The sequence below is a fragment of the Nothoprocta perdicaria genome, unplaced genomic scaffold, assembly GCF_003342845.1.
Source record: "Nothoprocta perdicaria isolate Ctin4 unplaced genomic scaffold, notPer1 scaffold_144, whole genome shotgun sequence".
Lineage (NCBI taxonomy): Eukaryota > Metazoa > Chordata > Aves > Tinamiformes > Tinamidae > Nothoprocta > Nothoprocta perdicaria.
Window position 1 is genome coordinate 2,028,560 of NW_020454583.1, and position 27,600 is coordinate 2,056,159.

A 27,600-nucleotide genomic window follows, 5' to 3' on the forward strand; every position below is an offset into this window, starting at 1 on the left:
CTTTCCTTTCCTTTCCTTTCCTTTCCTTTCCTTTCCTTTCCTTTCCTTTCCTTTCCTTTCCTTTCCTTTCCTTTCCTTTCCTTTCCTTTCCTTCATGTGTGATAAATTGGTCCCTGGAAAATAAAAGGCCCTGAGCCACCTCAGTGTGTCCCAGGAGTAATTCACAGGGCACTGCTTGGAAGCACAGCAGAACTGAAGATGTCTGTAGCGCTGCTGACAGGAGAGCTTGCGAGAGGAGAGTGCAAAGCTTATGCACATAGAGAACTGATTGCACCTCAGTGCTGCGGCCAGCAGCTCTGTCCCTGTGCTGTGCTGTCAAGTGCAGCGAGGCCCGCGATATCCATGGATACAGAGCTCCCGTGATTCCCGGTAGTCCCACAGGCTGTGCGGGCCTGGGCTGCTCTTTACTCCRAGAGGGGAAGCTGGCAGGCTGAGTAAGGTGCTGTGTCTCTCCTTGATGCTAGCAAAGTATCGCTTGTCTTGTTGGAGTACACACTCTCACAAGGGCAGGAGGGATCGGGGGCAGGACCTGGTATTTTTGACGTGAAACACACTAAGAACAGGTTTTTTGGATGCTCAAATTTGATGTGATGGGAACTGCCGAACCTGCAGGACAGCTGCCAGAGGGAGGAAGATAATCCATGCTCGAGGCTGTGATCAGGCCAAGGCTCTGCTACTTCAGAAGACTTCTACTGTCTTCTAAGAACTAGGAGGGCCCCCCTCATTCCTGCCCCTCACCCAAGCAGGGTACCCCAAAAGTGATGTGAACTGTAGCCAATTTTTTGAAATGTAGTGTCTGAACAGGAGGAGCTTCTGGTCCTGTCCCCTCTAGGCACCAACCATGATTATTTGCTTAGTTTTATTAATCTCAGTTTACCCCTCAGTCTCTAATTAAGTGCATTGTTTATGAACTGATGAATTGTTTGGCGAAATCATTTCATTATAATGTATTTCAGTGTTTGGGACAAGCAAATTCTGGCATTTTTTCATTGTCCATAGACAGTTTTTTTTCTTTTTCATGGGGAATTGATTTTGAGAGAAGAATATACCTCCTGTGATTCCTAAATTTTCCATGGGCAGTCTTCCATCATCAGAGACAATGAGGCCAATATTGTTTAGCTTGCTGGCACTGCTGAGATTACAGCCTGAGGTGTCACAGCCACCGGAGCAACGTGAGCCAAGCAGGAATAGGTGCATCAGCCGTAAGGGACAAGATGACCTCCTCTAATCCAGGCCTATTTCCCCATATGTTTCTGCTTCCTCTAAAAATACAGCTCTCAGTTATCTGTCATTTAATAAGATTACAAAGCAAGACCAAGCCCTTTGAGCTGTTTGCTTCTGAAGTGACATCCATTCCCTGGGAACAGGGAAAGCCAGAGCTAACTGTGTGTAAGATTAGTGTATGTCAATGCGTATCCCCAATACTGTTGTTGCTTCTCCTTCGTTAAGTGTGCAGTAAGTGAGCTTACTCTGGCTCTCTGCAAAATAGCAGTGTTGCTGCCRGTGCTACCCATGACCAATAAATCTTTTTCTCTTCCTTATGGGAGATAAGGAGCAGCAAGCTAACCAGTCAGCCTAAATAATCCAGCATTTAAAAGCACTCGTTCTTAGCAGTTTGTCTCACATTCAGTGTATTTATACATCTTTTTCTCATTCAGAATCCTCTGCTGGCAGAGAAGATGATAGGTTCTCTAGCTCAAATACATGAATCTTTGCTCCCTCTAAACTTTCGAGGGCATGCTCATGCTCTGGCCATCTGTTTTGTGCAAGTTCCCTGGGAAGGACCATCGGCCCAGCATAATTGCCTAAATCATTTATTCACACTCGGGTTTATATCAAAAAAAAAAAAAAACCCCAAAACCTAAAATAAAACCCAAGAAGGTTTAAATGTTCCTGAGCTTCGGGCTGGGGTACGTTGGCACCATGAGGAGCCCCCAGAGCGGCTCCAGGGACGCTCTGGGTACACGTGAGCGGCAKCGCCCGGCCAGGGGAGGCTTCTGTCGGGCATCATTCTCAGCTCTGTCCTGCTCCTGCCCAAACAGCTAAAATCTTCATCATAGCAATCRTTCTCACAGTTTTTATGAGGTATTTCTAGCAAGCTGGAGGCACCCTCTGTAATGCTGTAAATGCTGTTTCATTTGCTGATTGGGACTTCCTGAAGCAGAGGTTGGCTCCCTACCGTCACTTTMATAGCCCTTCTTAGATCTGTTCCCCATTAATTTGTCTAATCCCCCTTTGAACCCGGTTGTACTTTTGGCTTCCCCAGTACTGTGTGCGCTTAGTCTCTGCTTAATTATGTGCTCTGTGAAAAAGTGCTTCCTATTTTCTTCTTTCACTCTCAACCATTCGCCTGATAATCTCATTAGGTTTCTCCTAATTCCTCTATTGTGAGAAATAACSAACCTGTTCCCAAGCGACTTGCTCTGCGCAGTGAAGGGTTTTTCAGGCTTCTCTCGTGCCTCTTTCCAGCCCACRGTGTTACAGGGCTGGCATCCATCTCCGTGGGGCAGAGGGGTCCAGCACCTCTGCATGTCCTGCTGCTGCTCCCTCTGCTTTCTCTAGTCCTGCAGCATCTATTTCCAGGCCAGAACAGAACAGAACATAGCACTGGAGAGAGTGGGAAGAAAAGTCATTCTATAGCAGTATTTTCTACAGATGTTTTTTGCATCATTCTCCAGCCTTTTCCTAACAATTCCCAGTGTTCAACTTGCCCCTTTTGGATTAGATATTCGTATTCCCACAGCATGGACCACATTGGCATTTAGGCCAGTTTTGCAGTAGACACTGGCTTGTGTGAGTACTGAAGTTTATTCCCTTTAAGCCTCTTGCTTCATAGTGGATTTCACAACTCCCAAGTAATGCGGGGGTAGAAGTAGGTGTCTAGGACGTTGGAGGCACAAAATGCTACGTCTGAGTTAGCCAGCAAAGAAGGGGGGCTCAGGTCTTGCTTTTATTACTGCAAGGAAATTACCTGCTCTCACACAGCATATGCTCTGTCCCACATGGGTGCCAAATTTCCCTTCTTAAAATAATGGAATTAAGCACATGGAGTTTATCAGCTTGAACGTCTGAAGAYGCTGGTTACTTGGAAAGAAGTGGAGATGTTGCCATTGACTTCATTGGAAACATGGTTTCCTCACCTATTTGCTGCTGTTATCACATTTCACTTTATTGCTGCCTGATTTTGTATAACTTTATCAAGGTATTGGGAAATCTTAAGTTTTACCATGGTCTGTTTTAGCTTTTCCCACTAAAAAAAAAAATCACTGACCTGCAGGATGTTGAATTTCTTAAAAGTTTCTATATCTTTCATAGCCATCACCCATTTCCTACATACMAGCCCAGGAAAAATGATAAAATATAAACCATCATTCTGTTGGGATCTCCTTCCATCAAGCAGAGAAAGACCACAGCAGTGTCACAATCATCTGTCCCGTGTTCACCATTAAGAGTTTTAGTGTCTCAGCAGTTTTGCCTTTTACCTTCTGACTCTTGCAAACACAACGTATTGTAGGAAGCTGGCTGAGAGCTGAGACTCCCTCCTTCCACGTCAGATTTTTGTTGTTTTTTGTTTTTTTCCTGTGATTTAGCCTTTAACTTTGTTCCTGTATTTGAAAGGTCCAATACTCCATGTAAGCTGAACATTCAAATATATTTCTAGAGTTCCTCTTTATCTCTTTTACCAGTCTCCAGAGCTTTGCATCCACCTCCGTTCAACAAGAGCACGTGTTTAAGTGCCTGTGTGCTCTGCTGAACTGGGACCTGAGCACCATTTCCTCTTCTCAGTTTTGCTTCCAAAACATTTGAAAGGTCTAGGTCAGGTCTAACTGCAAGACATTTTATTTATTTTCTACTGACTGTAATACTAATTATTTTTAAAATTAGTGACTATAAGTCTAACATGTTTGTGTATTTATGTTTTTAAGTTACTGTCATTGGGATTTGAAACCCAATGATATTATGACTCTTAAAATCCTTTTCTTTCCTTGCTATTTAACTTGCATATTTGGATTATAATAATAGACTTTTGACCAGAAGCAGCTGTCTCCACTAAGAATTTTATCTTTGGCAAGTATTTCCATTCAATGTATGATACAGAACTAGTCCTTTCCTAAAATCAGAAATAATTATGTAGTAATTACCGAGAATAATTACTGTTCTGTCTTGATCAGCACGTCACCTATGGCTCATCAAAAATAGTGACAAATTGCAAATGATAAATTCATATCACAGACGTGAAGTTTGAGACAATGCTGGTGGTTCTGTGTTTTTCTGTTCTTAGTGTGTATATATATATATATATATATATATATCAAAATCTCAAATCATTTTACACAGGTTTTAAAATGTGAAAAACTTTTTTGCCTACAAGACATAATCAAGTACCACTTGCTTTCTACGTGCCCATCATCTAGGGCCAAACTGGAATGAGAGTATAAGTGGACTAATCTCCAGACACTAACTTAATTTTGCCGAAACAAGCACTGACCACGTTAAACATGCAGTAGAGTGGGTAGTTTGGGGATACTGACTGATAGATGAATTTCTCATTTGTTCCTCAGCACTCAGTGCAACATTTATATGGCTTTGTAATTTTTTTTTTGTGTGTGTTTTGAAATGAAGCCTCTTTTCTCCCTCTGGGTTTCTTATCTATTGCTGTAACTGCTGCTCCATGAAAAATTACCTCATCTCTACGGCTGGAGCCAGGTTTTCTATCAGCTGCAATGAAGTTTCCTCATTTATTTAATGAGTCTGGATAGGTAGGAAATGAAGTATTAGAAGCTGCAGATGAAGAAAAATAAACCAGAATTTTCTGTATTAGGTTACAAAAAAAAAAAAAAAAAACCAAAAAAGAAAGGGAGAGGGGGAATCTGTTTTAATATAGCCAGTCTGTATAATTGGTATTTGGATTATGGCATGGTTATTACCCTGCAGACGGGGGACTTGGTTATCACTCAGTCATCAGCCAAGTAGCTGCCTTCTGTGCTCATCTCATCTCTGAAGCTGAGAGAGGAGCTGCTTATTATCTTCAAGTGGGGTTATTAATGAGGGGAAGAATCAGCCCCAATTACTCTGAAGCAAAATATTTCCCCATTTACATATCGGAGACTTGAATGTTGATCTAGTCCTGCCTGAGTTTTTAGGCTCGGCTCTCTTCACTTCTCACAYCGCTCCCGCAGCGACACGAGGATGGTAACGTGTCCCCACGCCGGTATAAGCTGCCCGTAAGAGCAGCTCAGGGCCACAGAGAGGGCTCACATCCCATCCATGCGCTTCCAGAGGCTGCATCCCAGGGAGATCCCTCAATACTCGAGCACAGCGAGAGAGTCTCATGATTAGGTTTTGTCAGCAAAACCAGGAATTCTGACCTGCGTATTTAGTCTATGTTCACAGTCCTTTTTTTATTATTATTACTAACAAAAGTCTGGGATTAATTTGAAAGCCAAAATTTCACCCTTTTTTTGTCTTTTTTTCTCCAAGTATTGATCCTCCTGAAACTAAAGGTTTCCAAGTTTTGAGTATGAACATCCTAGAGTCCAACTGGGCCACACAAAGGTGCTGATTTAAGCCCAGTCTAACCAGGGACAGAAAATGCTGTCCATGCTGGGCATCCAGGTGCCGGGCTCCGGCCGTGGCGCCTTCCAAAGGCTGAGACATCCAACACAGTCCGTGGGCAACGGGAAATGTAGCAGCCAGACAAAGGACATGTGATAATTACAGAGCTATTCCAGGAGATTACAGAGTTCCTGGAAAACGGCATTGGCAGCCAGTGGACGCAAAAGGGAAACTTCCTTTTCCTTCACTCCTGATTGCTGTCAGGCTTGGTCCCTGTAATTTCTTTGCCCCTTTCAGAGCCCAGAGAGCCTGTAACTGACCGGTGTGGATTTTCCTATGGCATTTATGCCCATTAATTAATGCTTAGTTGATATACAGCGAAACTGCTGCAGAAAGGACTGTCTTGGACAGCCACATAAATATTAAATTAATTTCTTGTGAAGGATGGCTACTATTACACTAAATATTAAATGAATTCATAATACTTRGACATTTGCTATAAATCATCGCTGGGACTGCATTCTAAAACTCCATTCCAAATAGTACGTTCTTTTTTTTGGTAATGCAAAAGCCACGGAAAAAGACTGGTTACTCTCAGAGAAAAGCAGAGGTTTGAAACATTGGCAAAATTAACACACCCCCCACCAAGGATCAGGAGGAGCTTTAACTTACTCTCATTTTCGGACATGGGGAGGAGGCACCTCCTGATCACAGGAGGTTCAAACCCGGCGTGTCCCTCCTGAGGGACGTAGCACTTGGTTATCAGCTCCTGGAAGCCTTCGCTTTGCTGGAAGCGCTCGGAGCAGCGGCCATGGAGCACAGGAGAGGCAGAGAGCATTTGCCAGGCCCAGTCAAAGGGAGAGAAAGACGGATGCACCCAGACACCCAAGCTATTTCCCATCAGTTCACCTCCTATCAGTTCACCTCTTGCCCGAGGCTGTAATGGGAAGAATGGGAGTCTCTGTTTTTTGACTAGCAGGTCTAGGTTCAACAGCTAAAGTAAACTGTCTTGTTCCTTTAGAGAACATGGATTTTAATCTAGGAAGTTTTGTAAAATGCCCAGCTGACTAAAAAGAGACTAAAAATCAATTCTTTATGATTTTTCCTTTTGTTAGAATAGAACAAAGGGTACATTAGTATTTTCGTTATAGCTTTCTATTATCTGAGGGATAGTAGCTTGAGTGTAGAAACTTATGCTGGGAGTAACCTTGTAGGGTTGAAGCTGTTTTTATAATCAAAATTGAATGACTGACAGTCTCAGCTGCTCTTTAATATACAAATGGATGTGAATATACAAATGGATGTGAAATATATGTATTTCCCTCTATCCAAAGATTTTTGCTTCCGCGCCTTAAACGGTCTAAGACGTACAAGGCTTTTTCTAAAGAACACTTGCCAGGGCATTTAAATTAGAAGCAAAAATTAGAAAGGCTGCTACCACACAGGAATATTAATTGTTCATTACACAGGGCTTAAGTTCACATGGCTGCTTGGCGTGTGCAAAGCTGCCAATTAAGGCGCCGCGCTCCGTGCTCCACAGCAGCCCTTTCCCTAGAGCCCAGCCATGTGGGTCGCACCCTGTCCCTAGCCTGCAGACACCTCCCCACACGTGTGGACACCGTGTCCGGCACCCTTTGAGTCACTGTTTCTACCCACCCACCACAGGAACGCAGTTTGGCAATGGGGTTGGGCTAGATGATCTCGTGAGGTCCCTTCCRMCCTCAGCTACGCTGTGATTCTCTGTCATTTCGTGTAGAGCTTTGCAATCTATATAATGTGGACAGCAGCAATATCTCTTAACTAAGGAGCGAGGGAGAGACCAAGGGTGTTTCTTTAGGTGGACTCCTAGTACCTAGCACAGTTCTGACAAGGGTTGCTTCCCATCAGGGAAAGAAGAGGTTTACTAGAGAGGCTGGATCTGCTCGCCTGTTGGTTCCACAGGAATTAATTTAGGGATTTTTGACCTGATGGTGCCGTCTGGCTGTTCTCCTTTGGCTTCCATGGATTCTGCTTGGATGAGCATCATCTTGGCAGCAGAGATCCATTAATCTGTAAAGTAACTCATAAATGACAAATGTCCTTTAAACAGAGCATATGGTTGGGATCTGCAATTTGCAGTAGTCCGGGATCTGGAAGCTTAGCTTAGGCTCCACTCTTCAAAAACCAGTGGACATTGTAATAAAGATGTGCTTCAGTTTTTCTTTTCTATGTCTTGACATGTCCCAGCTCTCTCATGAGTCTATGACAGCTAAAGAGARCCAACAAGAGAACTTAGGGAGCAGAGACATCAGATATTCCAAGCACATTACAGTAAATCTGAGTATCTTCCAAACACTTATATTCAGTTTATCGTAGTATTTCTCCTCTTCTTTAAAGATGCTTTGAGAAATGACTTCAGTAATACGCACATAAAATAGCATAATTTTAAACCTTACACGGGACATTTTGTCTATGCAGAATAAATAAACTGCTGGCTTGTATTTCCAAGGACTGTTTCTGCTGGAAGACAGATAGATTGTTTCTGGCCCGTAAGCATTGCAGTTGCTGGATCTTTTTCCCCCCCGGGATCCCATTATAGAACAAATTATCAAATACAGCTAAACTTCACAGCCTTGAGTCTCTGAATATCCTTTTGGGTAACAGTTTGAACTTCTGATAGAAGAAAAAGGTATCTAACAGACTTTTTGCAAAACTTCTTATGTGGTTAAAAGATGGAAACTCTAATGCACGACGTTGTGGTTATGCTGGTTGCAAGTCGCGCTTCGCACTGTTGCTGCAAACAAAAAAAGAGCCAGTTGCTGCAAACGACACTCCACCCAAAACCTTCCTATCCAAAGAAGAAAATATTCTGCATTKGTGTGTGTGAGGTAAACATGTAGTAGAATTTTTTACGACATTTTAGGGTATGTAAAATTGGATASATTCCTCCATCAGTGAAACTTAAGGCTGAGGGAGCTGGGCCTGTTCAGCCTGGAGAAGAGATGGCTGAGGGGAGACCTGATCAGCGTGTATAAATACCTCAAGGGAGGCAGTGAGGAGGAGGGGGCGGCCTCTTTTCAGTGGTGGCCAGCGATAGGACTAGAGGAAACGGCCACAAACTGAGGCACCAAAAGTTCCACGGGAACGTAAGGAAAATATTCTTGACAGTGAGGGTGACAGAGCCCTGGCACAGGCTGCCCGGAGAGGTTGTGGAGTCTCCCTCTCTGGAGATCTTTAAAACCCGCTTGGATGCAGCCCTGTGCCCCATGTCCCTGCGTGTGCAGGGKAGTTGGACTGGATGACCTCTGGATGTCCCTTCCAACCTTAAGGATTCTGTGATTCTATGAAATTTGAATTTGCTTTTTGCTTTTCTTTTTTTCTCCCTTTGGCATTATTTGAAAGAGCACTTTATCTCATTTTCATTTGTCTGTAGCAGAAAAACATTTTAAAATGCTGAAGTCTCCTACAGGCTAACGCTGTACTTGGTGACTGTGAATTCTGTGGTGTCCCTTCAAACATGAAGCCGATGCTRTCCTGGCGCTGGCACAGCAGGAGAAGTCACCCCCTTAGGGGAGGGCAGTTCTCCACCAAGCACAGCCGAGGCAAAGCCAAGGCCACTGAGGTGTCCGCTCACCGTCCGTGTTCCCTGTGCTTGCTTTCCAGAAGGAGAAGAAGAGCGGCCTGCTGAAACTCCTGGCGGGAGCGTCGACGAAGAAGAAGTCGCGCTCGCCGCCRTCCGTGTCGCCCACGCACGACGCCCAGGCGGCCCTCGAAGGCGCCCTGCAAGGGGCCGTGGGACCCGAGCTCTCCTCCCTCTCCAGCCACGGCAGGGCCGGCTCGTGCCCCATCGAGAGCGAAATGCAGGGAGCCATGGGCCTGGAGCCGCTGCACAGGAAAACAGGCTCCTTGGATTTGAATTTTTCCATCCCTTCTCCTGCCCGGCAGCCCCTCTCTTCCATGGCAGCTATCCGGCCGGAGCCGAAGCCCTTGCCGCGGGAAAGGTAAGTCCTGTCGCCGGCTGCAGCCCAGGGCTCGGCTTTGGGCCTGCTCAGCCGTGAGGCGGCTCGGGTGCCTCTGCCCTTGGCAAACYGCCTGCTTTAATAAATATTCACCCTGCAAACAAAGAGCCTTGCCGTTGGGCTCTCCCGTCCAGTGAGGGGSGCTGCTCCTGGAAAAGGCTGCTTTTTACTTGGGATCCCTGTGTTCCCGTGAGCTCGGGAGCAGCCACGCGGGGCTCCCTGCCTGGGACAGCAGGGAGATGTGTTTGCCCAGCAAGGCCCTTCTGGCCTGCTCTGCGTTACCAGGCCCTGCCTAAAATTCCTCCTTGGGGGACTCCCAGCTAGAGCCTTCCTCGGGGAACTGTCATTAAAAAAGCTTCTCCCTTATAGAGAGGAATGTACAGAGGATGCTGGTGTTCRTTTTAACAGCCTACCCTGTACTTGGCACCTTAGAAAAAGTGGCTTTGCAAACCCAAAGAAAGCAGGGTAGCACTACCAGAAAAAATAAGGACGAGGGAGGGGATAAACTGGCAAGGAGAGAAGTGACTAGAGAGAGTAGTACAAAAAAAGAGCTACATCTCTGTYTGCAGAGTCACACTGATGCTGTTGATGCTATAGACATGAGGCTATTCGAATGCTTTCCACTGGAAAGGTGTCTCAGGCTGATGTGAAGCACTGCTCACTGAGAGGACACTGTTTTGGGAAAACAAAACAAAAACAAAACAAAACAACAACAAMAAAAACCCGAAGAGTTTTCAAAGAGCAGTCTGTGAAAGCGTCTGGAGTTGATCTGTTAAATGATTTTGATCAAGTTTTAAGTCCCAGAGTTTTGAGAGGAGTTGTTTTTGTGTGAATGTGTGAGAGGCAATAAATGAAACGAGTTGGGCAAGTCGGTCTGACCCTGAATCCACTCAGTGGATGGAATAGCTAATGCGAGGCCTAATAAGAAATACTACGGGTCAGGTCATACCTTGCACATGATATTTTGTTGAATGCAAGCTGAAATATGGTTGGGAAGGTAAAACTGATGTTGTAACATATTTATACTTTTCTAAGGCACCTGGCTTGTTAATGCGACGTGATTTTGTTGAGTAAACTACAAAACTGACACACTGTATTAAGTCAATATAAAATAGATTCACCTCGTGGCTTCRAATGTAATTATAGATTAGGAATCACTGGCACATGACTGTGTGTAAAGTGTAACCCCAAAACAGTTGGGTCTTAGACCCCCCACTGTCCAAGATAAAATCTCTGCTGGTGCAGCACAGATGACTGGAGTGGGAGGCAGATGATAAAGAGAGTAGACTCATTGGTACAGAGCGACTTCAGTGTGTTGGTAAACAGCATTTGGAGTAACAGTTTGCTTCAGAAAAGCCAAATTCGGGCAAAATGGAGTGGGCTCAGAGAAGTGCCATAAGGATGGAAGATTTAAAACAATATTCTTTTAGTGAGAGATACAAGGAACTCAGTTTTATACCTATTAGAAGAGMCAATTTAGGAACAACTGGTAACAGTCCATGAGAGACTGCAGGAAGGACAGAGATGGAACTATTCTTAATATGGATTTGATGTTTCTCTAAAAGAGGTGCTGCAGTTCAAGTGCAGCTATTAGGCTTGACACAGAAATAAGTGCAGGCAAGTCCTTCAGCAGCGTAACACAGGCACTGAGAGCAGACCATCGCCGTGGTCTCTTGCCCTTAGAATCCATGAAAAAGCAATTTAATAAAAAGAGTGAGGCACCAATTGCACACTTAATTTGGTCTACATCAGTTTAGATTAACGCTATAAGAAAAGCTAAATCAATATAAACTAGATTTAGCACCAGTGTAACTAAATCAGCAGAATACTGCACCTTTAGTTAAATGCAACCATGAAGAGAAACCCCGAAAAGCAATTCCTGGCACCTCTGGAGCGGGCAACTCCTTGGAAGTCTCAATCACTGCAGGGATGTCCGGGCATACTTAATACGGCAGCACTGGTCACCGAGTCTGCAAGTGTCCCAGTTCACCTCCGGATGATCCTGACAGTGAAACATGCAACTAATGGCACTATTAAGCAGCTGCAGGGAGGCAGGATAGGGCTGGAGGGACATGGGTTGGTGCTCAGCATTGCTGGAGTTGTGAGTAAAAACACATAGACTTCTGTAACTGTAAATACTGTCAATTGCAGTGTACAGTGGTAAGGAACTTAGTCTCATTTTAGGCATTTTGTTTCCTGAATCTTAAATCTGAAAATAAGCTATAATTGAAGTAACCTTAATTATACACAGCAGGCAAGATTCTCTAATTGATTTATGAATTAACTTCTATATCACTGGTGTATCTGCATGCCTTAGCTGATCATACGGGCTTTTTATGCCCATAATGGGAAATATTAATTACCTTCATGCACTAGGAAGGATAATGCTTAGTCCTGGAATAATCTGAGCAGATACGTTAAACACTTGTCTCTTAGAAATTCATCCCACATCCATCTGTGCTCATTAAATCGTCAAATTGCTCAGAAGTACCAAATTATATTTTTTTTAAACAAATTACAGTTTTCAACCCGCTTGTTCTTTTCACATCTGGCAATGGAGGAACTTCATTCAACATCTCTCAGCTCCGTATTTTGCTTGTTTGCATTTTGGGGCATTTCATCTGCACAGTAGGAGCAATTCTGTGAAAAAGAAAAGGAAGAGGAGGAAAAAAAAAAAAAAAAAGGTTAGATAAACAGATTCAGATGCTGGCTGAAATTTTAAAAAGCTGCAAAGCATTTCAGTGCACTTAGCTGTACTTGGCTTTCTGTCTCCCAACGCCCATCTGTGCACACAGAGACAGAGCACTGAAAGGTTGGAAGAAGTAGCACATTCCTTAATATTTACAGCATTTGAAATGAGGCTCATACAGGCAGCAGAGCCTCGCTACTTCTCCCATAGAGGTTGTCCTGCGGCTGCAGCACTGGCCTCGTGCTGGCTGCTGATCACAACCAAGCCTCGGTGCCCCTCGCTGCATCGGAGGGGCGGTAAAAGGCTCTCACTGCTGGCACCTTCGTGGTCACAGTTTCATGGAAAAGTTACCTGTTCTGCTGCTGTGCAGCACAGCCCACGCTGAGGACAGAGCCAGGCAGAAAGGAAGGCAAATTGAGCCTTGCTTTCTCAAAGCTCAGCTAGCTGGTGTGCTTTATTTTATTTTATTTTATTTTATTTTATTTTATTTTATTTTATTTTATTTTGTGCATGGACAGCAAGACAAATAATTATTTTACCTTACTACACTTCATACTTCTAGAATCTCCTCCAGTATCTGTTTCTTTCAGGGTGGCTGGAAACTGGTCCCAGCTCCCCTGTCACTTAGACTGGAGCCTTCCTGTCACTTCGGCTGGGGCCCTCCTGTCACTTTGGCTGGTGCTCCCCTGTTGCTTAGGCTGGAGCTCTCCTGTCACTTCTGTCCTGTGTGAGCAGCAGAGCGGGAAAGTTCCCCAGATGCCATTGCTGTCACATSGGGTCGCAGGGATGGGCTGTGAACGAGCACCTCAGCAGGATGCTTGTGTTCCATGCTCTTTTCCAGCTCCCACTGGTGCAATGAGCAGCACCATCCCGGGTGCTGCTGCCCCGTCATGTCCTGTGTTGATGCAGGGCCTGAGCCTGCAGACTGCTCTGCATGTGGAGGCAGGAGGTGCAGTCTGCCCACGAGCACCAAGGCGGTACCTGTGCCGTCTCCGGGTGCTTTTCATGGAGCCTTCCAGCAAGCTGTGATCACAGCAGCGCAGGATCAATGCCAGGGSCAGGCGCCTCACGCATCTCCATGAGCTGCCATGGGCACTTTCCGCAAATCACTGCCACATTCAAACCTGAGCTCCCACCTCACGGAAGCACTCGAGCCCATTGCACATCACACCTGCTGGCTCCAACCATACCCCATACTTGTATCTTCTTTGCCAAAAGGGAAAGCAAAGAAAGGGCTTTTTCATTCCTGGAAAGGGATGCTGGAGGAATGACCCACAGGAGCACGTTCTGCCTGAGCAGTGACATGCAAGCACATGGCTAAGTGCTTCTCTGATGGGGCATACCTGATGGAGAAACTAGAAATAACCACCTCAGAAACTGAATCCTGCAATATTTCCAGCAGAAGGGTAGAAAGACCCAGCTGAGATCTGTCCTTCTAGGGCTGCTGATTCAGACACAGTAATATGGAAAGTGGGAAAGCAGCTTTTGGCTCTTGGTGTGTAAAGGAGCTTTGCAGGTCTCTGCAATCTGCCAATGAAGGGATAGCAAAACAGAGCTCCACTGATGAGTAAGAGCAGTGGGCTRGGTGCTTTATTTGCCCTGATTTGCTGTCCCCACACAAAACTACGTTGGCAACCCTAAAGCACACAAATGTCCTCTTTGTTCTTCCTGAAATACTTGCTCCCTTAGAATACTTTTACAAACAGAAACTTGCCTTCAGTTTCCAAAACCAAGCACTCTGAAGACAAAATGTGTCCAGTTGAAGGCTAGCCCTGCAGTCCTAGTTTTCTTCATYGTGCCTCTATTTTCCTAACTCTCTCAGCCTCCATCAGTGTCCTGGTTGCACGCATTCACTCTGGGAAGCAAATATTCGGTATTTTGGTTTCTTACTCTATGTCCAGACTGGAGCCCAGCTCTTCCTTAATTACTGGTCAGTTTTGATGGATGCCATCCAATGTCTATTTCTGTATGAAAAATTTAGACCAGACAAGCGATTCCTAGCGTGCATGAGGTGAGCCCCRCTCTGTGGAGTGATGCACAAGTGACTTACCCTGCGTCAGGCTTTGCAGCTGGAGGAGGCAGCGACCCCCCTTTGCAGCACAGCATTCACCTGTGCTGTGAACCTGCCACTGTAGTCACTCACCAGGTGTCTTCCAACCACCACCAAAGACGGTGACTCTGGCAGACCCAAATCTCTTCCTTGACTCCTGCTCAGAGCAGGACCATTTTCCGCATGGACTGAGGCAGGGATTCATTGGGAAAAGTGGTATGTGATCATGTAATTAAGGAGTCTGTTTTGTTCAAGCAAAAGTGAAGMTAATATCACTTGCCTATTTCTTCATCTCAGATGCATGACTGTGAAACATTTGTGTTCATTTAAGGTAACGGCTGTCTTTATGCATCTGTATTTTTTCTTTTTTTTTAAAGGAAACGAAACCAGAAATCCCATCATCTAACCTATATTTGAGTTGAGGAATTCTTAGACTACCTTGCAGATGTCAGTGGTTGTAGCCAAGGGATGGCTGGCTGGGAGCACCATTCCGCTTGATCATGAGGGCAAGCACAGTACGTTGCAGGACACCAGGTTTCATGGGTGACAGCAGAGGAACAGTGGGGACTGACCCATTTCCAGCCCTCCTTGGGCAAATGCTGCTGGAAACCCGTCCCCCCTCAGTCCCATTGCGGCCCTCTGCCCCATGGGGTGCTGTACCAAGCCCCAGGCTCTCTCCTACTGAGGCGCTTAGTCCTGCCAGTCACCGCTCAGYACAACTTTCCCCTCTGCAGTCATGGCTATACCTTTTGTTGGTTCTTCCAGTTTTCACCCTCGTCCGATTTTTCCCTTAGCTCTTTCCCTCCATTCATCCAGGATCAGCCTCCCTGCATCCTCTGCCTCGCCTCCCCTCGCTCTCCAGCTCCCTGACGTTTCTCTTCTTGGGCAAACCCAGTCCTGGCCTTGCAGATACCGCTCACAGCCTTGAGCACTGAGGACCTTCCCCAGGCCAGCCCCCAGGCCCAGTCTAGGACCTTCCCCAGGCCAGCCCCCAGGCTCAGTCTCCTCAGGCTGCTCTCCACATCCCTCTTCCTTGCTCTGTGCTCCCACCATGGCTCTCATCTTCTCTGTGCCTGCGTCAATAGTTTCATCCTTTGCTTTGGCAAATGCACCCAGCCAGGGCTGCCATCACAGCCAGCTCCAGGCAGGTCCAGCATCAGCGGAGACACCGAGAGGAAGAGAAGAGAGGAGAGGACTCATTGCTGGGAAACGGAGAAAAATGCCTCCTCTGAGGTTCTGTAAGAGCTAGGATACCATGGAGCATGAATCAACAGAGATTTAACCCTCAGTGCTCCTGCAGATTTCTAATAAGCATGTGCTATTTGGGGATGTTTTCCAAGATTTTAATCTGGAAAAGAGTGGGTAGTTTTTTAAAGGGAAACCATCCTTGCTGGAGCACAAACCGTGTCTTTACTGCAGAGTTTGGAGACCAAGAGCAGTTTGTGGAAGCCCTCATCCCAGTCCTGTTAGCACTGCAAAAACACCCTCGTGTCATTCCCAGAAGTGATGAAACAACTTGGACTTCATGCAGGACCCTCAGCCTCCTATAGTGAGCTGAAATAGAGCGTTTTGTCCAATTTGGGTAACAATTGGGAAAATTATGACTCTCTGAAAGTATGCAATTACAACAGAAAATACCAAACACCCTTAATAATAGGCAGAGCTGCTTGCCACACCTGTAACTGTGGTCATTACATAGCCGCTTAGCATTTTAAAAAGCTGGTAATTTGGAGGTGTAATGTGACATGGAAAAAAATCAGTGTCCTTCCGAGATCCATGTAAGAAGCCAGAAAGCAGTCTGGTGTAAGAAAACCTGCTATTTTATGGTATTTTCTCAAAGAATGAGGGAAATGAGAAAACGGGATATAAATAGAAGTATATAGGACTGCCTTTTGGGGAGTGAAGAGGATGCATGGGAGAGAAAAGAGATCTTTTCTGCCCCAAAACGTGGCTAATATGTATGTTTGCAGTTAAATTCCAGAGAGAAAACTAGGCTGAAATGCCACCTGGAGGTTCCCAGTAGCATCACATGCTCCGACAGGAGAGGAGCAATTCTGGTGCCTGGCAGTCCCTTGCTGGCCACAGCAMCGTGTGATCATTTATTTCGTGCTCCCAAAATATCCCAAGGGAAAAAAAAATGCACTCATCTTTTTCTGACTTTCATGGAGAATTTTGTAATTGCTTTGCAAGGTCTTTTGTACCTAAGATTTCATTTTTCCATCAAAACTACTTTAGAGTTATCATATGAGGTACTGCAATTGATTGAAATTAAACTGTAACATCTATGTTTAGAGCGATGGCTTTGCAGAGGCTTCCCAGCTGGGTTTGGGGGCGACCTTACTTGTGTCACACGTGTCTGCATTTCTGCTTCCTTAGCTGTCATTCCCTCCACACGACTTGGCTGCTGCCAGGGTTGGATCCTGTGTTTCCTCAAAGCCCCCTGAGATGCCAGAGCAGAGGCCCCGTGTGCTGGGGCTGTCTATGCAGTTGTGAGGAACGAAACCTGGCATCATCTTAGCTAAAATGGTTCCATTCTGGTAATTTAATTAATCAACAGTGAAGCGGAGTGTCTGAAATAATGTGTGCATTAATTTGCCTAATGGCTGTAATTGGCAAAGATTCCTAATGTAAGAGTAGCCTCATGTATGACGATAGACAGAGAGATTGTCCATGTTCCTGCAGGCATCCAGCAGCACTCATTTCCACTTCTGTTACTTGCTTTCCCACTGGGAAAGGCAGAGACAACCAGATTTATAGGCCAAGGGACAGAAATGACCAGCAGATTTTTGATGGCACTTGAACGCCTCTATTTGCCACATGAGTGTTTTGCCATGCCAGGATAAGAAGGCTGTAGTCAGGTTTTAGAGCAGACCCTATGCTCCAAATGGAGCTGAATGCATTTCCAGTGAGAGAATGTTTGGCCGTGGAGATCTCCTTTAGCCAAATCTAATATTTTCACTGTCATGTCAAAATGTTGCTCTGGTTTTGGAGCTGCAATCACTGAGTACGAAAGCCATGTGTGCAAAGAGGATTAATGACTGCCTCGAGAGCGCCTTGCTTTGGTGTTGGGAATGGCCACAGGAAGTGCCACAGACCTGTCAGCGCACATTGCAGTGAGGTCTGAAAGGTAAGATATTATTTTAAATAAACCCTTGCCTTTTAATGAACATGAAGGGAGCATCAGTGGCAACGCAGTGGCTGTGGAGGCATTGATCCTCAGGAGATGGATTTCAGATAATCAACGGGCATTTTAACTATCTTACACTATTCATTACTTCGCAATTAGCAAGTTGCAGTTATTGATTGCTAAGCAAATGCCAGACGGTACCTGTGCTTAGGAAGAACTCTAGAAATACGTTCCCTGCTCTGTGTACAAGTGCCTTGACACAGAAGGGCCCAGTCTGAGTGCTTGGGAGGGCAGCGGTTGGTGAGGAGCCTGCATGCAGAAGAGCCATCTCAGCATCAGACCCATCATTACACCTCTAAAATGAAGTGACACTTGAAGACTAAGCAGCTAGAGAGTCCTGGGAATGCCCTGGGACTCCSCCTTGGCCTGGAGAGTGCTTACAAAGTTGTTTGATGCCTCTACATTTTAGCTTCCCTTCTGGGTTTGAGGGACCCAAAGTGCATTCACAGGATGCGTAATAAGAAGGAGGAAAATGTGAACGGTTGTCACTGGTCTCTGGTGGTAGCAAGGGCAGCTGGTCACAGCACAGCACAGATCCCCTTTTCCAGGGAAGCAGCAGCAGTGCTGGGAGGGAGCCCTGAGTCCCTCGTGCAGGCTCACCAAGGCCTTCGGGAGCAGGGGCTCTGCCCTTAGGAGACATTTAACAGAATCTGCCTGCTTTTATAGTCCAGGCCTAGCATACGTCCCAGTGAGGTCAAGCTGGCCAGAAATTCTCCCATGATGATGATTTTTTTTTTTTAAATAGGAAATGCAGCTGCATCAGATAAAACCCTTCCGTGTGAAAATACAGCTTACTGATGTTTCARAAAGGGCTTTTCCTGACATTTCTGCTTCACAGGAAATGGGGGGAGGCGAGGTGGCTGTTTCACACTTGAAACAAAGCTAATATTTTTGGTAAATAAAAATGTTCCCGTGTTCTGACTTTTGTCCGGTTTGAGCTGGGAGCCAGCATGAACCGCTGTGGCCACCTGGCTGCAGCCTGGAGGGAGCCCACACAAGGGCTTGGAGCAGGAGAGGGGGAGGAAGAAGAGGAGGAGGAAGAGACCTGCCCGCTCTTCCTGTCCTGGAGCGGGCAGATTTGATATGGGATTTCAGGGAGCTGCTGGTGCTGACACTTCATAGCGTTAGCGTTCTCTAACTTCATCAGAGAGTGTCAAAGCAGAGCTGGTGTTTAGCTCTTACTTACCAGTCAGCACCAAAAATAGGGATGGGATCTGCTTAGCCCAAACCATTTTGGAAGGGCCGTGCAGGGTGCTCGCTAAGGTACCTTCAGGAAAAGCTTCCCTACTTGCACAGCCCTTCGATTCCGACCATGGAGCGTCAGAAAGGTGGGGATCCAGGCCAATGTAACGCAAAATCATGGAATGGCCGAGGTGGGAAGGGACCTCTGGGGATGATCGTCTCAAGCCGGGTCACCTAGCGCAGGCTGCCCAGGGCTGTGTCCAGACAAGCCTTGAAGATCTCCAAGGATGGAGACTCCACCGCCTCTCTGGGCAACCTGTTCCAGTTTGACCACCCTCATGGTAAAGAAATGTTTGCTTCTCTTCAGGGGGAATTCCCTGAGTTTCAGTGTGCGCCCGTTGCCAGTCTGACCAGGCCAGGAAAGGGAGAGGCCAACCGGAGAGGCCAAACAGCAACCTGACTGTGCCTGACGTGACCTTCTTCGCGTTTCTGTTTCCGCAGGTACCGCGTCGTGGTGCCCTACCCGCCGCAGAGCGAGGCCGAGATCGAGCTGAAGGAAGGCGACATCGTGTTCGTGCACAAGAAGCGCGAGGACGGCTGGTACAAAGGGACGCTACAGAGGAACGGCCGGACGGGCCTCTTCCCCGGCAGCTTCGTGGAGAGCTTCTGAGGAGAGCTCTGCCACCCGCTGGGGCGAGAGGGGACACCCCCAGCACAGGGAGAGACAGCAAAGGGAAACCTGACTGATAACCACTGCCATTTTTAATTTCCAAAGACCCCCTCCAGTCTGCAGCGTTGGAGACACCGTGCCCCGCTGCGCTTCTGAGGCGGCGCGCGGTGCGCACGGCGGTATGTTGAAGTAGTGCCTTCCACCCGGAATCGCGGAGCGAAAGGACGCCCCTGTGGACTGTACGTGACCTGGACTCCAGCTGTTAATCCTTTGTGTAAATTATAGAGAAAATATCTTTAAAAGAGAAAAAAAAAAAAAAAAAGATTAAGAGGAGAGTTGTTATATTGCTGTAACTTATTTGTCAGAGCTGCAGTGTTCTTATTACTGGCCTATGCAAGATGGATTTGAGAGTTCACGGAGGTGTGCTAGGAAGCTCTTAAACTGGGATTTTGCTTTTCCAGAGGGCAAAAGAGGGAGGGGAGGGTGGAGAAAAACCCAGGTAAGATTTGTGCATTGTCATGCAAGACAGAATGAAGAGTCCAAAACATCAGTGTCATGCTTTCTATATACCTCAAAGATATGCTGCGTGAGTTTGTCAGTAAACGTGTCAGTGCTCAGAGTCCCACGGCAGCCGGGCTCCCAGTGTTGCCGCTGGGAAGATCCCGGAGGAAGTTTGGCTCCACTGTGCAACTGTGGTTATTTGAGCAGAATCCCTTTTGCCCGTCTTCTGCCCTTGTTATATGCAGCATGGATTTTTGTCCGTCAGTATCACTTTCCATCGCTTTTTTGTATGACGTACCTTTTTACTGTAAGAATTGTTATACTTTATATATATTCCTAATAGATCAGACATTTCCTCTTTTTCATACATCTGGTGCTATTCTTTTTAACTGTTAAAGATTTGGTCTGGTTAAGCAGAGAGGCTGCAACAAGATTTGCATTAAACCTATGAAGCTAGAAACATACCTGAAGATCGAGATCAGACTGACCGGTTCACGTTTTGTAGAGGAAAAATAAAGAAAAAAAAGAAAAAAACAGAAAAACTGCTTGGTCAGTGATAAATATACCTGAAGGAAGATGCGTGTGCAATAAGCACACGCTCACGCTCTCACGTGTATTCATAGTGTCGGACGAGCCACACTAAAGCACAGCATTCTGACCAGAGAGTGATAATTACTCCAGAATTGGAAGTAATTCCCGGAGGAGTCGTTTTAATTGACTTTTTCATGGCAATAAGAAGAACACTGCAGGTTCTAGCACACACAGGGACTGCGGAAATTTCCTCTGTCGTTGCATCACAGAGATGAAAGCTGAGCTGCGACAGCTGTAATTACTATTATCGAAATGTGATTTCTCACTGTAGAAATGTACAGTTCTGGAGACTGTTCAGTTTCTAAACATGGTCAAGCTACAATACAAAAAGTATCAGGCAATATAAGCTTCCATCTACCAGGGACTTAAAGGTGCAATAAATGTAAAGCAAGTTCAGTCAGTTATTCATATCGAGGAGAATGAGGGGGAAAAAAGAAGTGTAATTGTGGAAGTATTTAAGAAGAAATGAATTCTTGATGAATGAAACATGATGAAAGAATTTTCTTAGCTGTATCTGTACCTTGCCTTTCCCAGGGGCTGGCTCTTTGCCAAAGCCAACATGTGGTGGTTGTTTAAAAGCGTGTCGGAGGCACTGTAACCTGGAGATGATCTTATTAAAAGGAAGAGGCCCAGTGGGTGAACATCATTACTGTGTTACCAGTATTTCATATGTGAAGGTGTAAGTTCTGTTCCCGTTCGAGCCGTGCCTGCTAGGACATGTCAGAACACATAGAAGTGAATGTTCCTATTTAAGTTCAGCTCTGTGAATTTGTTCTCTGTAAAATAAGTTTCTTCTTGCTGTCACGTGTAACAAGCAGATCCCAGAAACACAGTCCATGGCCAAGCATAGCACCTTCGAGCACGGAGGCATTATTTTCAGGGTGTTTCTTTTTATACTTGCTGTTGCCGCATTTGTTCATATTCCAGATTGTAATGAGTCAGCCACTAAAAGGTTTAGTTACTGGTGAGAGGAAATTGCCTTTTTATAACCAATAAGAGACTGAAGAAATGTCTTCWGCGACGACTGGTTTGAGAATAGAGCCATATCTGTCCAGTTATTTGGGCCAAATCAGAACTGGTATCACTGCACCCTGAGCAGTAAACTGCACAGTTAGCGAGTTAGCAAAGCCAAAATGCGYGTTACTGAGTCCAATAAAAAATCCTGGGTTAGATCTGTCAGAGACGAGGAGATTTTTTTCTGACAATTTACAGCAGTTAAAGTTCTCTTAAAATTCTGTTCCGGGAGTGAATTTACTACACTCTGCAAAGATGGAATAGGATGAGGGCTTGGTTGCTGTCTATTGTATGGAGCCAGATACAAAATGTTTCCAGATTTCCTTGTTTTAATGCTTAACTCTAAGAGGACAAAAGTTGGTATGGGAGAAGATAAAGGGAAAAAACAGATGCTCTGTCATGAAATTAGTGCTTTAAAACGTATTTTTTTRATGATGGGAGGATAATCATTTTTAGTAGACAGCAGCCTTTCCGCTCAAATCTCCTGTAAAGAAAAAGAGTGAGGGGCTCTGTTTTGATAGCAGCTGTTTCTGGCCCCTGTTTACTGCTGATTGTGATAGCTTGGGTTATTGAATAATCTTCTTGGACAAATCACTTCCATGCCAGGAGCACAAGTGCAGCATGTAACACAGATYAGTGATAGAAGAGAGTGCCCCAGTGCCATTTGGAAAGTCATGTCATACAAAGGAAATGGGGGTGAGGGGATGTTTTTGCCTCCTGCAATAGGGGGAAAAAGAAAGATATCCTTCTGGTGGCCTCCGTTTGTAAGATGTCAGGTTTGTTCTAGAAATGGGTTCAAGTAATTGAAGAAATCCTTTGAACTTTGCACAGCTCAGAAAAATGTTTTTTGTTAAACATGAATGTTAATGTGATTTAGGAAATGTTGGCGGATACGAGTAAAAATGAACTACAATGACTGTGTTTCCGATTCTTTAAATAAAATAAACATTAAGGTAACTTGATTGAGCTTTTTTTTCTTTGTTGCTAGCGAAGTGATTAGACATTGTGAATGCCACTGAGATTCTTAAAGAAAATAAGGAAAAAAAAAAACCTTTCCAAACCCTGTTCCTTCTGAACAAACATGTGTTTCCTTTATGTTCAGGCATAAGTCTCACCTAAGTATAAGAAGACAGCTAAAGGCAAGGGATGCTGGGTCAGCAGACAGAGTCTGTTTCTGCATTTTCTTTTGGCAGGTCTGTGTTTTTGCAAAGTCCTGAGACTGTTTTTGCCTGCTGTTCTGCACCTATGAGAGAAACAGGTGCTGTGGCCGTATGTGGTTTCCCCTCCACAGGCTTCTTGCTCCATCCCGGACATTGGTTTTCCTTGTTCTCACAGAAGAGGCCCACTGGAATTCCTTCCTCTCTTCCAAAAAAGGCCCATGCTGCCTCAAAGAGTAAACATGGGACCCATTGCAGAGGAGACTCCAGGTGGGGAACACAAATGTCTAGCCCAAACACAGGCACCAAGGCCACTCCTATGTGTGTTTTGAGGTGTAAGAAGTGCCAACTCCAGCCTGCTCAGAACAGCCCTGAGGAGATCTATCTGCCAGGCCAAATAGCCCCAGAAAGTTGCATGAAGCACCTAACTTCTTGGACAAAAGTGCTGCCGGTCTGTAGGCACAGAAAGAGCAGAGGGTTTTACCCAAGCACCCATGACCCCACTGAGCAGCGCAGCGAAATTTTACCATGGGACTAGCAGAGCGCTGGGCCCTGCGGCAGCCCCGASAGGAGTCCCGGGCAGGTTTTAAAGGAAAATAAAGCTTGTGAAGCAGTTCTGTGGCCCAAGTGTTGTGCGGGGAGCATATGGACACAATCCGCAGGCCGTCCTGGCTCCTGGATCTCCTGCTGCTCGCCCGGCGGCTCCCGGGGCAGGAGCGAGGTGCACCGAGCCTGTGCCAGGCCAGATAAATGAGCTGTGCGAGCAGGCGAGCCAAGTGCTGAGAGAGCCTGGAGGTGGCCTCACATCACGGCCTTTCATGTAGCAAACAGAAATAGCTTTCCAAGCAGACACAGATGTAGTTCCAATTACTGGAGGCTGTTCTTCCCAAAAACATTCACCTCTCCTCTTTACTCCTSCTACCCTGTCGGGACCCACTGTAGGGACATGTAGGGACTGTAGCCCCATGTAGGGACAGCCGGAGTCCCTCAGTGTGGAGCGGGCAGGGTGTCCATCTGCCGCCTAACCTGTGTCTTGGTCCCCTCAGAGATAAAAATGGGCACTATTGACATCAAAAACAGTGCCCCCCACAAACTGCACCATTGCCATGCAGGCCAAGCACTGAACCCTCAACACCAGACCTGTGTCTCCCAGAGATGCTCCAGGGAAGCATCAGCCCCACACTGTAGGTCACCCCCTCACTGTAGCTCCTCTCCACAGTACCTTGGATTTGCCCTGCAGCCACCCACTTGGAAATAAGCACAGGAGACAGCAGGGGCAATTTATTAAGATTTTTTCCCCTTCCCTTCCCCAGATAATTGTCTGGGATCCACGTTAATGGGAACATAAATTGATTGCCACAGTGCTAAACGACAATCAAGCCTTGTTCGACGGAGCCGGGAAGGATCTTCTTCTGAGCACTGGCACCAAACAATCTAAATGCAAATTACAAAATGTTTAGGGTAAGGAGGCTGCCTGGCTTCTGATGAGGTTATACGATGACACTCAGAGGGGAGAGATTTGCCTCTTGGCTCTTAAGGACTATCAAAATATGTGACAGTTAAACTGCAAGGCCAGTGTCTGCAGATTATTTTAATAGAGTAGGCACTGTTAGTCAGTGAGGGTTTTAACTAATCTTCTCTTTAAAAATATAAAATAAAATAAAGATGCAKCATTTCCGTGGTATTTCAGCAGTTATTGGGCATTCAAGTAGCGTGGAAAATGACCCAGTATCCCCCCTTTCAATCCCTTTGTATCTGCAGTGTCAATCCTGTCCTCTCCTGAAGAAATACACTGGAGCAGCCTGGAGAGGCTGGAGAGCAGACAGGAAAACACATTCCATTTCCCCCATAAGATCAGCGAGTTTCCACGCAGCAATGCAGCCACGGTACGTGACAAAGGTGCGCTAAGCTTGCCCTGAGCACATTGCATTATTTACTGAGAAGAAGTACCATTTGCCTTCCTTATACAGGAAAGAAATACAAGGAAATCAACAGCAAGATTCAGCCCCAGACTCTGATTTCGTAGAATCATAGAATCACAGAATCACTATGGTTGGAAAAGACCTTTGAGATCATCGAGTCCAACTGTAAGCCTTTCACCACGCTGCCTGCTAAACCTTGCCCCTAACCGCCTCATCTACACATTTCCTGAGCACTGCCAGGGACGGTGACTCCACCACTTCCTTGGGCAGCCTGTGCCAAGGATTCACCGCTTTTTCCATGTAGAACATTTTCCTAATGTCTAACCTGAAAATACCCTGCGCAACTTGATGCCATTTTCTGTTGTGCTATAGGTAGTTATTCAGCAGAAGAGATCAACCCCAGCCTCACTGCAGCCTCTTTTCAGGTAGCTGTAGAGAGCGATAAGGTCTCCCYRGAGTCTCCTCTTCCCCACACTAAGTAACTCCAGCTCTCTCAGCTGCAACTCATAAGGTCTGAGCTCCAGCCCCTGCACCAGCTTCGTTGTCCTTCTCTGGACATGCTCCAGCACCTCAATGTCTTTCCTGTAGTGAGGGGCCCAAAACTGAGCACAGTATTCAATGTGTAGCCGCTAACGGCAYGCCCTGGGCTCATCCCTAGCAATCCTGGTTCAGCCTTCTTTGGGCAACCCCTTCGCTAACAATATGGAAGACCAAAAGCAGTAATACTGAGAGGGCCATACAAGACCTGGGAGCCTGGGAACATATTTCACCCGCACCCCAGACAGGCAGCAGACCTCCCTGTGGGAAGCTGCTGGTTGGCAATGAAAGAACATATTCATTGGATGTTCCTCTGTTGCAGGAATGGCACTGAGCAAGATGACAAACGCTGCTCRTGCAGACCCTGCCCCACCAAGAAGGCAGCAGTAGTCCTAGCTCTTTTGTGGTCTCTGCAGAGTCAGGGCTCACAAAAAGCAAGCCACACACATCCTTTTAGTCTAATGTGTAAGTCTTCTGGGGAAAGAACAAGCTGGGGAAACTAGAGGAGAGGTCGGGGGGAGCGAGCCCTCAGAGCACAAACGGAGATCTCCAGGGAGCAGACGGAGGATATTTGGGGCAGCGAGAGCATTCCGAGGATCTTGGAGTCAAGATGGGGAGGTCTCCTCTSTGCTGCCTTGTTCTCCAACATCAGCTTGTCCTGCGCTGTGCTTCCCTCTGGGAGCCATCACAGGCCTTCCAGGTTGCTCAGGGAGGAGAGGACGGGCCCTGAGAGGCTCCTGTGCAGCCTGCAGAGATCACTCCTCACACCGGTGAGCGGAGGGGCGGACACACAGGCTGCAGAGGTGCTGCTGCTGGCAGGACCATGGGCCCCGTTGGGCTTCTCCGTGCCACAGGCTGGACCACTGTCCTCAGCTGCTGCCTCAGGGCTCTGGCTACCAGAAGGGTCATGTCCTGCAGGACCTGAGTGCTCTGTGGGGRGAAAGAGCCCCTTAGGAGCTTGGAGTGGCCACAGGAACATCCACAGGGAATCACTTCTCTGTGGGAGCAGGCACCCACAACTACCTGTCACGGAATGAGTGGTGGAAGGGGTGAGTGACAAAATGCACTTTGCTCGTATGAAAGAAGTAACAATAGGGTTTATTGATATGGACAATGATTTTACGAGATTCTATGGCAAGGTCACTTATTATTCACTGCATGGAGGCTCAAGATAATACACAATTATCTTGGGATACCCTCCCGTTGGGTCACGAGGTTCAGATTGGACCCCCTTGCTTTCCAGGCTCCTTCTGAGACGAGTCTGGGTGCGTCTGGATCCAATCCTAGTCCCAGACCTGGTCAACGGTTTATGTCTAAGGGTTCTTGTGCACAGTTACAAAGTAAAGTTAAAGAAAGAGAGCGCGCTATGTTCGCTTACCACAAATCTGTCGTGGAAAGGAGGGTCTTTCAGCCTCGAGGAGTAACCTTGAGAGGCGTCCCTGCTCAAGGGGAGATCCTGCTGTGCAGGCCGCAGCCGTGTCAGGAGAGCTCAAAGGGCTCTCGGGCTGTCCGCATATTTATAGGATTATTGACTTAGAGTCATTCTTTCATTTCAGAGGCCCATTGGCTAGTGCACTAGCCTTATCTCCCCTTTCAGATGCAGCCTTCAGGAATGTTATGTTGAGTCTAAGCAGGAGAAGAAATCAGGATAGTGGCGCCTACCAGGATTAGATAAATCGCTGGTGGTTAGCAATTGAACAGGGCTGCATGTAAGGCACAGGCCAGGTTGAGGGGGGAAAGGAGCGTATCCGTCACACTACCTAGGGARCTCCACAGCTACTATGGAGCAACACACTGTGGCCACACTGGAGCTGCTCCGGAGGAGCTGGTCCTTATGCTCTGCACTTAAGGAAAGCCAAGGGCCAGACAGAGAGCAGCAAGAGAGCTCTTCTGGGCCAGAGCTGGACACTAGGGGAAGAGCAGAGCTCTGCAGAGGTTTCCCCTCTGGAAGGAGGGTTGTTTGTGAGGGCTGAACCAGCACTCCAGCCCACAACCCTCCATGCATCCTCCTACCTGTGGAGCTGTGTGCAAGCTCCAGGTGCTCCTCAGCTGGGCCAGGGCAGAACAAGGCCACCTCCTCCCTGAACACATCTGCACGGTGGAGGATAAGGAACTCCACCAGCACAACGACCTGCACATACAAACCTTTCAGTTCAGCGCCAGGAGCTGCAACCATCCTGAGCAGCCTCTTGTGCTCTTCACGGACATTTCGGCKCCTCCAGCTGCAGCTCTGCAGCTCCCAGCCTCAGGTGGTGCCACAGCCAGCAGGTAGCCCTGCCCCCAGCCTTGAGCACAGCCTGCCAGGGCCTGACCTCACCTACCTCCTTGTTCCGGGCGGCCTGCACGTGCAGGGGCAGCATGCCATCGGCGCTGAGGCTCAGCATGCTTGGCCCCACGCAGATGGCCAGGTTCCTGGCGTGCATGTGGTTGTGCGCAGCGCTCTCGCTGATGTGCAGGAGCAGCGAGAGCAGACGCTGCAGCAAGAGCAGGTTGGCGTGCGGCAGTTCTGCGGCCACCCTRAGGGAGCACAAGGCAGAGGTGGGAGC

At 46.8% G+C, this 27,600-nt stretch overlaps 1 protein-coding gene across 1 annotated transcript in view; it reads left to right on the forward strand.

The window, feature by feature from the left end:
- SH3RF3 (SH3 domain containing ring finger 3) overlaps positions 1-22,021 on the forward strand; it is a 94,215-nt gene extending 72,194 nt beyond the window's left edge. Inside the window, exons 9-10 of the mRNA XM_026034482.1 lie at positions 9,199-9,536; positions 19,164-22,021. Coding sequence (XP_025890267.1) covers positions 9,199-9,536; positions 19,164-19,332 — 507 coding nt within the window. The 3' untranslated portion in view covers positions 19,333-22,021. The remainder of the gene's footprint in view (positions 1-9,198; positions 9,537-19,163) is intronic.
- The last annotated feature ends 5,579 nt before the right edge of the window (positions 22,022-27,600 follow it).